Source organism: Haliotis rufescens, unplaced genomic scaffold (assembly GCF_023055435.1).
Source record: "Haliotis rufescens isolate VD_foot unplaced genomic scaffold, xgHalRufe1.0.p SCAF_3, whole genome shotgun sequence".
Lineage (NCBI taxonomy): Eukaryota > Metazoa > Mollusca > Gastropoda > Lepetellida > Haliotidae > Haliotis > Haliotis rufescens.
Window position 1 is genome coordinate 25,207,982 of NW_025964001.1, and position 13,160 is coordinate 25,221,141.

Genomic DNA, 13,160 nt, shown 5'->3' on the forward strand with positions numbered 1-13,160 from the left:
TCAAACATGACTTTTAGCGAGTCATGGTACAGCATTTATGATATGTGTATCTATTCTCTTGCAACAAAAGTTCGTTTCAAGGCGTCAATAGCAGTAATCTGACCGTGGTTGCTGTAAATAACGGTGAGTTGTGCGATCTACCGATCACTTCGGATACGATTTCGTCGAAATTATTGTAAACATCATTATAATTATTGAATGAAATATTGAATAAAATTAATCAAATATTTTGCAAACTCTAGTCCAGATAAACAATGAACAATTTTTTTTATCACCAGATATTATAATGATAGGATTAAATTGCGTACTTCAGTTCGGATTTGTTGACTGGTATTTCCTGTGTTAAGTGAATGGGTGATCAGCTGATAATGTTTTCTGAGATGGGGGAAAACATTGTGTCATTCGAAAACTTGAGTTTGTTAAAAATGTTAGTAAATTTTGGGAGCTATACTTTACCGCGCGCTATAACCGAAGCGTGCAATAACGAGGGAACACTGTACGTAACAACTTGTAAAGTGTGTGAAAAGTCGTACAAAAATACGCTATTTGAAGGGGTCGTGGCCTAAATGCAAATGTCTGATTGGGATTTTAAATTTTCCGGATCCCTGCTTTCAACTGTATCTGAAAGAGAAGTAGACATTGTGTCTATCTGTAAAAAATGGACACTGTATCTCTATAAGTGCATCAAGGTCAGCAAACAGCGCCCCTCCTATTCCAAGAAGCTGTAACCAGGCTACAGGTGGATGGTATGTCTGTACTATATTGTTGTCTTCTAATGCCACAGGTCTGGCAGGTGAATTATCCAAAGCCTCATCAGGTCCTTAATTGCCACCCCTGGCTCCCCCAATCTGTTTCCACAAACCAACTGACCATCTCCTGGGACTTCTTACCCCTCAAAAAGCCAGCACACGTCTGCCAAGGTCTCAATTTAGCGGAATCCCGGATGCACGGGCATCGCATAATGTAGACAGATCGGGTCTTGCATGATTATTGCCACTGTTTGTGATACGGTGATATATTGCAGTTCCTTTGATACTGGCAGCTCTACAGAAAGTGTGAATTGATAATAATTGTAGAAAATGACATGTGAGATGCAGAACTGATTGTCGCCTAAGGGATCTATCAGATTTTCATTAACTCTAAGAAGGCTGGATGCGACAGTGCTAGAGTGCTTGCGAAATGTCACCAGTAATTATGAGAGATAGAGTGTTAAAGGGTCAAAAGTTTACAGGGTTTCCGTGGTAGTCTTTTTCAGGTTATTTTGTTAGCACTGATGACATATCAAAGTAATCCCGTTTTAGATCTGTTGACATGCTCATTGTCTGGATCTGGCGTGACACGCTGGAAGGATAAACTGTCAATATAAGCTAGGTGTGTGCGAGCATCTTCCTTAATGTGGTGTGTGTCCTCTTGTAAACATGCGAGGAGCGTGCTGCGTAGCCCCGATTGAATCTCTGATCAATGGCAAGGAATTGAATTTGTTAGACTGCAATCAGAAGTGTTTATGTGCTTTCTCCTGTGATGCTTAGCAAGTGTTTGTAAAGGAATCACAGTCTTTTTGCAGGAAATGGAGAATTTTGAGAATTTGATATTATCTGGTGAATTAGATGGTGATAAAAGAAAAGTAACGTTTACAAACACATTGGAATGGCAATTATTTTCACACTGGCATGCCATATTGTCAGTTAATTGGGCTTCAATGAAACTACATATGAATTTAAAGTTTGAGGCACTGTTTGAACAGTGACCAGGCTTCATGGTAACAGTTTCCATGATTTCTGGTTTTTTTAAGTCTTGATTGATTGTCAATGGATGTTGTTTGTTTGTTGTTTAATGCAGCACTCTGTAATATTCCAGCTATATGACTGCGTTCTGTAAATAAATGAGTCTGGACTAAACAATCCAGTGATTGACATCATGAGCATCATTGGGATACGATGACATGCATCAACCAAATCAGTGAGCCTGACCACCTGATCCCGTTAGTCGCCATTTACGACAAGCATATTTGCCGTTTACGGCAGCATTGGTTGCTAAAGACCTAACCTACCCGGGATCTTCACGGGTCGTCAATGGATGTGGTTGATGTGTGTGTTTGGTTTCACTAGGTTTAAAGTGTATTTGGTCATTGGAAGAAAGAAGGGAATGCACAAAGCAAGTTTCTTCATCTGTAGATACTTGATGACAATATAATGCAAGACGAGGTATTTGGTAGTGAGCCAGGTGGGAATGAAATGTATTATAGCCTCTTATGGCTTGAGTGCTGCCAACATTCACGTACTCACTGAACTTGGTCCTGGGCTTTGTACTACAGAGCAACCTTGGCGCTATGACTGTCATAAGTTGAAGTATGATGGTTATGACAATCCTACCGCTAAGATTGTTTTGTGGAATGGGGCTCTAGTGTGTTTGATTCACAATTACAGCACCAAAAGGTGAGGTGAAATTGGGTTTAACGTCATGTCCAAGATTATTGCACATAAAGCAACGTGCATGCGTGCACATAAAGCAACGTGCATGCGTGTGCATGCATGTGCATGCGTGCGTGCGTGCGTGCGCCCGCTTGTACTAGTCCGGACTGATGCCGCCAGACAGGGTAACAACAAGTATCATCTTTTAATGTCTTTTGGTATGATGCGGCCAGGGATCGATCCCCGGAACTTCCGCTCTCCGGGCGTAAAGCACCAAAACCCTTTCCATAATCATGAGACTTAAAGCAACAGCCATTTTACAATTCAGATCATTTCATGAGCATTTGTTTATGAATCACTATCAAGTAGTGATGCTACCTGGTGTTTATAAAAAAGAGCGCATTTCCTGCCCCATCAATGGCACCTCACACATCACAAACACATTCAAAGACAAGTCAATTGTTCACCTGAAATAGCATCGGAACAAAAAGTACCATTCTCAATAAGGAATTGTATCGGACATAATTTTTGTCACTGATGTGTCAAATCTGAAATAGCATCCTCATGCCTACCATAAAACCTTTTAGAAAGCTTTGCTAAGGCCCCGAATGTTTTTTTAAAACCCTGATCTATCAACTTTTGAGCAAGATTCATATGATGCTCTTTGATATCTTTGTTTAAAGAGCATGCTCGTTTGTACCTCAACAGGAGTGAAATGTAGACACTAAAGGCTGGAGCTGCTGGAATATTACTCGACACAAAGGGAAAGTTGAATATTGGAAAGTTGAAGTCATTAGGAATCTTCACAAGCCACAGCATGTTTGATATTGCTGATTGTGGTGTAAAACAACATGTATTCATGCCAACACAAAAAAGATGCACCACTAACCAGCCAATATTCAAAACACCAGAACCTCTGCCAAGCTACCAAGAATTTCCGACCGCCTCCGTGGTCGAGTGGTAGAGCCTCTGCTCGGAGAGCGGAAGGTCCGGGGTTCGATCCCCGTCCGCGTCATACCAAAAGACGTTAAAAGATGGTACTTGTTGTTACACTGTCTGGCGCTCGGCATTAAGGGGTTAAAACAAGGACTGGTCGGCTCAGAGTCAGTATACTGTGTCTGAGTGGGGTATTCATATTAAACTGCGGCATGGTATCTCAGTGAGCTAGCACTATAAATCGGCATCAGTCCGGACTAGTACAAGCAGCCACATACACACACGCGCGTACATGCACTTGCTATATACGCGCGTACATGCACTTGCTATATAAGTGCAATAATCTTGGATGTTAAACCCCATTTCACCTCACCTCACCAAGAGTTTCCCATTTGAATATCACATCAGTGGCTGTCGCTAAGCATTTAAACTACTTACATGCTTCACTAGCTCATAGACCATCAGGTGACCAGTACAATGAGATCAGTGGCATGTATTTATCAATCAGGCGAGGACCAGCATGGACAAGCCGGCTGAATTATATGGAGTGACCATGCAGAAATGCTGAGTGACAATAAATGGCACATTAGGAGGTTGTTTTATTCCATTAACATAGGCTTAAGCAATGTGCGTGCTTAATGTGTCAATCACATGCCATCCTTGTTTGTCTTCCTAATCAGCTTGTCAATTACCTACGATCTTGTTTACTTCCTCTGTGCAAGTCAAGGTAACAAGAAGTAGGGTCTAAAGGCTAGGTGTGTACAGTGAAATCATGTTGGGTAAGCCCAGCCCAATCCCCAGATTAATTAATTTCAGGATTAACGAATCATAGATACAGAGTAATGTCCTCAATATGCAGATGTTTCTGTGACAGTATCTGTTCAGAAGGTAGACTTTCCATACAAACCGTAACAAGGTTTCAGTGTATCACTGTTTCTGTATAAAGTAATATGAACACACAATGCCATTTAGAAAGTGGTCAAATGTAACAAGTGTTACAGTTGGGATAACACTTTCTTTGTAAAGTACAGATTCTCATACTTATTTGGGTTGAGTCACGTCTGGGATTCAAACCGACACTGCCAGAGTGAGGCACCTAAAGCTTGTCTCCAAGTCAGTATACCGTATCTGAGTGGGTTATCATGTTAAACGGTGGCATGATATCTCAGTTGGCTCGCACTATAAAACCAGCATTTGTCTGAACTAGTACAAGAAGCCCATGGTCATGCATAAACTTCACTATGTAAGGTATTCAATAATGTTGAATGCAATGTTAAACCCTATTTCACCTCACCCACCTATCTTTGAGGGTTAAATGTCTGGTAATTGTCAGTCCAGATTAGAGATGGAAGAGGTAAAGAATTATTTTCCATTTACCTCACTACTCATAAAAGAAACATTTGGGGATCCAAATATGTCATGACAGTGTTCGGTTGTGTATGCAGGTGGAGGATTGAACAATCTTAAAAACCATATTGTCCATATCATAAAAGGTATGACCAAAATCTCAGTTATGATAAAATATATATAGGCACAGTGACTTTTTTCCTCAATTATCTGTGTTCAAAATTAAGCCCGAAAGGAAAGGGGTCCTTGTCATAACCCTATTGTTAAAAGTTTGAAATTAAGTAGCCTCCTTGATTCATATACTATTGAAGAAGGACTCCAGGACCCCCCTTAATTTGAACACTGGATATGATGCACACGAACAGTTGATAATTTTAAGCAACTATTTTACAAGGCCTCCCACAAATTGATCTAAATGCCACGACTGTTGTAAGTCTAATTTTAGGATGGGTTGCGAATAGTCTTATGGCTAAGAAGGCATTGTTTGAATGGGCCCTGAACTCTTGACAGGGTTCAATATCAATTAAGCATAATGTTTTTCAGACATGTACGAGTAAGGATTAACTATCATTGCCAGTAATAAATAACCAAGTGGAAAGCAAGGGCTTGTTGTTTTGTGACGTAGGCCAGCTGGCTGGATATCACAAATAATCACTGTAATGGCAGGACATGTTTTAATGATTGTTTACTTGACTGGGCTGGTGAAGCAGCACCATCTCATGCAAGCCCACCACACTGATGAGCAGTGCTAATTAAACCTGCTACCCTCAGGCCTATCTTAGCAACAGGACTCCTGAAAGTGGGCAATTTGATAGGCACTTACTCTATGAGAGCCATCAATGATTCACACGTCTACAACCAGAATTTCCTTTCTCATAAGCGAACTACTTTGGTTTCCCACACAGCTGATCATAGAATCATAAATGTTTGATATTGTAGTGTGAAACCCAGGCTGGCATGTTGCTGACCCTACATCTAGGGTACTTAGTGCCTTGGTTTCAAGGCCACGTGTTCATGTCAACTTGCCGTGATTGTCAACAAGGGCTTGAAGGCATTAAGTACATTGCGAATGGAAGGCTGGCTTTCTTGGCTGGCTGTGGTCAGACATGTTATAGTAAAGTGCTTGTCTGATGCTGGGGAACAATTTATCCTTTACAGGGATTGGATTAGGTTATGGTCAGATATGACCTGAGTATTGCTGTCGTGAAGTGGTTATAAGAAGGTGTGGAACAGCTTCCCCTTTCCAGGGCTCAGGGTGGCTTGTTATTTTTCTCTGAATCAGTTGGCTTGACCCTTCAGTTTGTGTTGTTTTGTACATTTCTTAAATTTATTTCCTGAGAGAATTTATAAAAACTGCTGGAATTTGTTTTTGTTTAATAAGAAGGTTCTAAGCAATTGCGTATCAGTGAGAAACTCGACACTTTTTGAAGGGAACATTTTAAAAACATAAGAATTTAAGAATATAAGAGGTCTCTAAAAAGCAAATGGTTTTGCTTTGCTGTTATTTATTGGGTATTCTAAACACATGTTTTCTCTCTAACAATGATCTTCCAACCCTTGTTTCTCTAAATATCAATCACTGGATTGTCTGGTCCAGACTTGAACTATGTCAATGGTTTCCTTGTCACTGGTATCACAATGCGTTGAGTATATACCGGGCTAGAATTGGTCCCCAGCCACCTATGCCAGTCATTAAGAGGCAACTAAATTGATTAGCTTAGTCTGGCTTAGTGACTTGGTTGATATAGCTTGTCATCATACCCCACAGACTTGACCATAATATCAATCACTGGATTGTCTGGTTCAGACTAGATTATTTACAGGCCACTATCACATGTCTGGAATATTGCTGAGTGTGGCATTAAACAACATTCAAATAAATTCATCAAAACAGATTGTTGAAATGTCAAATATTCTTTGCTCATTTTTACCTGGTATTCATATTCTTAAAATGTCAGAGGCGGTCAGGTAGCCTAGTGGTTAAAGCGTTCGCTCATCACGCAAAAAACCCGGGTTCAATTCCTGACATGGGTACAATGTGTGAAGCCCATTTCTGGTGTCCCTTGCCGTGATATTGCTGGAATATTGCTAAAAGCGGCTCAATAATATGCAATAAAAGAAATTCCCTCATTCCATCTATTCTGAATTTTGTGAATTTCAGGGAAAGCAAAGGAGTGGTTTCTTCAAGCAAGCCAAGAAGTCCTACCCGATGTACCCTTTCCATGAAGAAAAGATTAAATGGGATGAGTATGGAGAAATCATCAGGTAAGTCAATTCTTGTCTCTCCATGTTGATTCTGTAACCCTCTAGGACCTGCAGCACATGGGGGTTATCTCTCATTTGTTGACATGAAGTCATATTCCTGATATACTGGTTGAGGATTTGTCTCCTGGTCTTTTTTGAGTATGATGAAAAGAGTACTTTCTGAAAGACATGTTTTCTAAAATCTGTATTATTCAATCCAATTTTCCAATTGAAGAAAAAAGGAGTTTAATGTGCATTTTGTTGTGCAAGGTGCACCTGTTAAAACACGTGTTCCTCATAATAAAGAAGTTGACATCCATATATTCTCTTCCTTATGTGTATCACTTCTAAATGCCTTTCAAAGACCCAAAGAGTGATGAGGTAATAATTTTAGTGATACTTTATGATGGACGTCCCTTACAAAATACCCAAATGAATAACGAAATAAATTATGCCAATAAATCTTCCGATTGACTCCAGTAACTAAGGAATTTGTTTCATATTTAATGGAGTAATTTGTACTGGAAAATGACTAAATTGTGAATTCCTCACAGGCTGCCATTTTCTTTTTGTATTATAGAACAATGGGATGTGGTATGATGTTTCCATTCATTAATTTACAAGAATGTCAATGTATACACATAGTTGCTTATATGTTATAAATTGCATTAAAATTCTTTGGTACTTTTTAACTGAATCCCCGGTAGATTGGGAGGAAACGTGTGCACAGCTGATTGCTATTTCCAGCTTAGTTTACGAGAAAATACACATGGTAATCTTAATCTCTGCATATAAAAGAATGCCTTGGAGAGCAGGAAATACAGTTTAAATGTTACATCATCATGTCTAGTGATGTTTTATATCAAATATCATACTTTTATTGACCAGGTTTGTTATACCTGTTTATTCACCTGAATTCTCTGAAGGGATAGATGTGGGGTTTTTTTAAAGCGGATCTTTTTTTACACTATAAACAAGAGAATAATACACATAAACTCTGAAACGTGCAGATGTAGATGGTGTTAGGTAGGCAGAGCATGTATACTGTTTTGTTGGTCATCTTCCACCTACGACTCAACCTTCGTTAAACCGCTGATCATCTATAATTCTCATAAATTATGTGGACCCCAAGGCTAGCGTTGTAGTGAGGGATCACTGTATTGCCAACACTCAAAAATGTGTCTGATCTGAAAAAATGGAAATGCCACCTGATGGACTGGCTCCAATTTTACATTGAAACGTTGCAGCTCATCATGTCAGCTTCACTGAAGATCTGATGACAATTGTCACCATGATTAAAGCCTTTACACCAGTTCAGCATGAATTTTCAAAGAAGCCCAAATTTCATCCCAGGCAAATATCCTTATAATCTTTCCATGTCTGCCACCAGGTTTTCAGTATGTATGCCGGGAATTTGGATCATTTGGGACATGACATGGATGATCACGAACAGCATTCAGAAATCAGGCTGATTAAAAGAGGACCTCATTACTCCTAACACCAAATATGTATTCCATGTCTGGACCCTTTTCCAATTACCACATGGTCATCGCAACTTTAGGTCATGTTACCACCACTTGGGAGAAGGTCGTTGAGTCCATGCCGGGCTGAAGCCAGCAGCCTTCTTTCTATTCTATATGGCAGCTCAATGTTCCATGAATTTCAAAGACCTTAATATGTATTCCGTGTCCAAAGTGGTCCATCACCGTTTGGTGATACTAGGTTATTAGTGCTGAACTTTGGGAAGGTGGTTCAGTGCAAACACACTCTGCTGTCTTGTAGAACTTTGAAACTCGGGCAATGCTTCGAGTCCGATTAACTCATATCAGAAGGTGGAAATAATTGTCATTCCATGCTTCTGTTTCATGAAGGTTGCTGTGTGATGGTCACTGGTCACACGACGGTCAAAACATATTTGTATGATGGTCTGAGGTACTTGTGTGATGGTCTAAGGTACATGTGTGAAGGTCTGAAGTATGTGTGTGTTGGTCAGTGGTACATGAGTGGTGGTCAGTGGTACATGTGTGGTGGTCTGAGGTACATGTGTGTTGGTCTGAGGTACATGTGTGATGGTCTGAGGTATGTGTGTGATGGTCAGTGGTACATGTGTGATGGTCAGTGGTACATGTGTGTTGGTCTGAGGTATATGTGTTTTGGTCTGAGGTACTTGTGTGGTGGTCAGTGGTACATGTGTGATGGTCTGAGGTATATGTTTGATGGTCTAAGGTACATGTGTGATGGTCTGAGGTATATGTGTGATGGTCTGAGGTATGTGTGATGGTCTGAGGTATATGTGTGGTTGTCTGAGGTATATGTGTGATGGTCTGAGGTATGTGTGTGGTTGTCTGAGGTATGTGTGTGGTTGTCTGAGGTATATGTGTGATGGTCTGAGGTATATGTGTGATGGTCTGAGGTATATGTGTGATGGTCTGAGGTATGTGTGTGATGGTCTGAGGTATGTGTGTGGTTGTCTGAGGTATATGTGTGATGGTCTGAGGTATATGTGTGGTTGTCTGAGGTACATGTGTGATGGTCTGAGGTATACGTGTGGTTGTCTGAGGTATATGTGTGATGGTCTGAGGTATGTGTGATGGTCTGAGGTATATGTGTGATGGTCTGAGGTATATGTGTGATGGTCTGAGGTATGTGTGTGGTTGTCTGAGGTATATGTGTGATGGTCTGAGGTATATGTGTGGTTGTCTGAGGTATATGTGTGGTTGTCTGAGGTATATGTGTGGTTGTCTGAGGTATATGTGTGATGGTCTGAGGTATGTGTTTGATGGTCTAAGGTACATGTATGATGGTCTGAGGTACTTGAATGGTGGTCTGAGGTACATTTGTGTTGGTCTTAGGTACTTGTGTGATGGTCTGAGGTATGTGTGTGGTGGCTGAGGTACTTGTATGGTGGTCTGAGGTATATGTATGGTGGTCTGAGGTATATGTATGGTGGTCTGAGGTATGTGTATGGTGGTCTGAGGTATATGTATGGTGGTCTGAAGTATATGTATGGTGGTCTGAGGTGTGTGTATGGTGGTCTGAGGTGTGTGTATGGTGGTCTGAGGTATGAGTATGGTGGTCTGAGGTATGTGTATGATGGTCTGAGGTATGTGTATGGTGGTATCTGAGGTGTGTGTATGGTGGTCTGAGGTATATGTATGGTGGTCTGAGGTGTGTGTATGGCAGTCTGAGGTATATGTATGGTGGTCTGAGGTGTGTGTATGGTGGTCTGAGGTGTGTGTATGGTGGTCTGAGGTGTGTGTATGGTGGTCTGAGGTGTGTGTATGGTGGTCTGAGGTGTGTGTATGGTGGTCTGAGGTATGTGTATGGTGGTCTGAGGTGTGTGTATGGTGGTCTGAGGTGTGTGTATGGTGGTCTGAGGTGTGTGTATGGCAGTCTGAGGTGTGTGTATGGTGGTCTGAGGTATATGTATGGTGGTCTGAGGTATGTGTATGATGGTCTGAGGTATGTGTATGGTGGTCTGAGGTGTGTGTATGGTGGTCTGAGGTGTGTGTATGATGGTCTGAGGTATATGTATGGTGGTCTGAGGTGTGTGTATGGTGGTCTGAGGTATATGTATGGTGGTCTGAGGTATGAGTATGGTGGTCTGAGGTATGTGTATGGTGGTCTGAGGTATGTGTATGATGGTCTGAGGTTTGTGTATGATGGTTGGAGGAATGTGTTTGTTGGGTCTGAGGTACATGTATGGTGGTCTGAGGCACATGTGTGATGGGCTGAAGTACATTTTGGATGAGCTGCATGTACGTGTATGACAGTCTGAGGTCCAAGCAACAACCTCATCTTTGCCATGCAAGCTCTCCATCACCATGTTATGTCCACGCTAACTTGAAACTGTTGGCTTAAATGAAGGGAACCATGATATATTTGTCTACCACACAACTCTGTTTAGTCTGTGAAGTGACTGTTGTGAACTTTTCCAGATTGGATTAGCATTACTTATATCTGCTTGGGAAAACAATGTGCTCGGTCTCATCTGTCCGACTGATGCACACGGGGGGTGTGAACTGCTTGTTCTCTGAGTGGACTTGACCATGATTGAATTCAAGGGGCGTTCTGATGGAAGACAGCCACTGGGTCAGATAATGCTGACAAAGTTCAATTAAATTTATGCTCCTAATTTGATTAATAACTTAGATTATATATTTCTGTGGAAGACCTGTTTACCATCGAAAAAGCCTGCGTGATACCACACAGCATTTAGTAGGCGATAGTTGTAAGTGTTTAGGTTTAATATCTATGAATTAGAAAGGGGACTTTTCTGGTTAGCCTAGATATTAAGTCCGATGTCATAGGAATTCTCACATGGAATGGCACTGGGCTTTGATCCTGTTTATTTGAAAGCAAGTTAGAAAACAAAAACACTGTCATATATCTGGAATATCCGACATACAATAGAACAATAAGTGTTGGTCTTAGTCACCTCTTGGAGAGCAGTTCGAAAAGATTATATCAGGTAAAAAACCTAAATTCAGACATACATCCCAAATAGTGAAGATACTCGAACATATTTATTCTTAGGGAAAACACACAAATCATAACAATGCCTAGAATTTCCTTGGTGTGTTGGTTTGTGATGCAACACCAACACACCAAGGAATTGTTTGGTTAACAGGGTGTGATTTTCCACTGACAAAACTGCATTGGTACAGGTTATAATATAAGTCTGTTAGCTGACAGTATAATATTCATTCCATGGACAGGTAAATAAATGTCACTTGCTTCAAATTTATACCATGCATACAAGATCTTAACATATTTAAATAAAATTACTTTCATTCTGCACAATGTTAATGTTTTCATCCTGTTTATGTACACAACATATGCCAATATCTGCTATACACCAATTTGATTTTAGTAATACCGTATTCAACGTAATAAGCGCCCAGGGCGCTCTCAAAATTAGAAATCGGCGGCTCTTATTAGAATATAATTTTGGTGAAACAGTTGAAAGATCGTAAATTTCATGGTTTATGCTTACAGCCTGAAATGATAGCACAAAAGAAAAGTCATTATACACGACAGATATATTTTTCCAGAATTTAATTGACCGTAATTAAGGGTGCATATAACACATGAGTGCATATTATAAACAAATAAATAAGGTTTGTGTACATTGATCAGTCGGAAAGGTGCTAATTGGGATTGTTCACTAGCCAATATATTAGCAAATATTGCCGTGGGCGCTTATTAGAGCGGGGCGCTTATTAGAGCGGAGCGCTTATTACGTCGAATACAGTAATTCCATTTAGTCCATTTTTGAGGCACTGTTATTCCAGTAAAGTATGTGGTGAAACCAGTTTATCTGTTGTGCAGTCAGTTGTTAACTGCAGCCTACACTAGGTAGGTGCAGTGGAGAAAAGCACAATGAAATCACACCCTGGTTAATAAGTTACAGAGATTGATAATTTTGTTACGGTAATTATTATTGACAAAGTAATATTCAAAACAGTGATGTCAACTCTATGTGTTGGTAGTTTTGTCTGCATCTTCCTGAGGCAAGGGAGAACACTGACTCTACTAGGCTGGAATTATGGAGTTATATTTGGGCTGGACTAATGAGTCCATGCATAGTCCAAATCAAAATCACATATAGAAAATCGACATCCTATTTGTAAACTGCCGTGCAGTTTCCATTCAATTGCAGGAATTGCAAAGCATGTGTACTGTAAACTCGGCGCCAACAGATATTTTCCAAATCTTTTGGACGGAGGGACATAACTCATAATAGGCGCTACAATCAAGCCTAGAAATTCCAGCCTAATTTGGCAAGGGTAGCAACTGGACTTTTGCAGTCAGTAAACTGCAAGTGTTGTCTTAGCTTCAGCAAGATTTTTATTTTTACACGTAATTCGGTCAGTGATTTTGAAACAAGAACTTGATTCCTAGAGATGTTCAAGCACTGTGAAGTGTAGCTGTAACAAATTAGAGTAGGTTGATGTGATGAGCTCATCCTGCAGATCTTTTTCAGGGAGCATCATCCAAATGACAAATGAGCTTTTATCCTTAAACATTGTCAGCCCACTTTGTTAATATGTGTAGGCCAAAAGCCTTCCTTTTAGTAAATAGTGGCTTCAACACTGCATGAGAGTCTCTGTTGCGATGAGGTTGTGAGTTGAACTATTTTTTCTCAAAGAGTGGATTGCTTACAATACTAGAGATTTCCATGAAGTAACAGAGCCCAAAGTTTTCCTCAGGTCTGTCTTT

General features: G+C 40.4%; 1 protein-coding gene across 1 annotated transcript in view; it reads left to right on the forward strand.

The window, feature by feature from the left end:
• LOC124144542 (cleavage and polyadenylation specificity factor subunit 2-like) overlaps positions 1–13,160 on the forward strand; it is a 217,482-nt gene that overhangs the window by 158,950 nt on the left and 45,372 nt on the right. Inside the window, exon 13 of the mRNA XM_048403949.1 lies at positions 6,856–6,959. Coding sequence (XP_048259906.1) covers positions 6,856–6,959 — 104 coding nt within the window. The remainder of the gene's footprint in view (positions 1–6,855; positions 6,960–13,160) is intronic.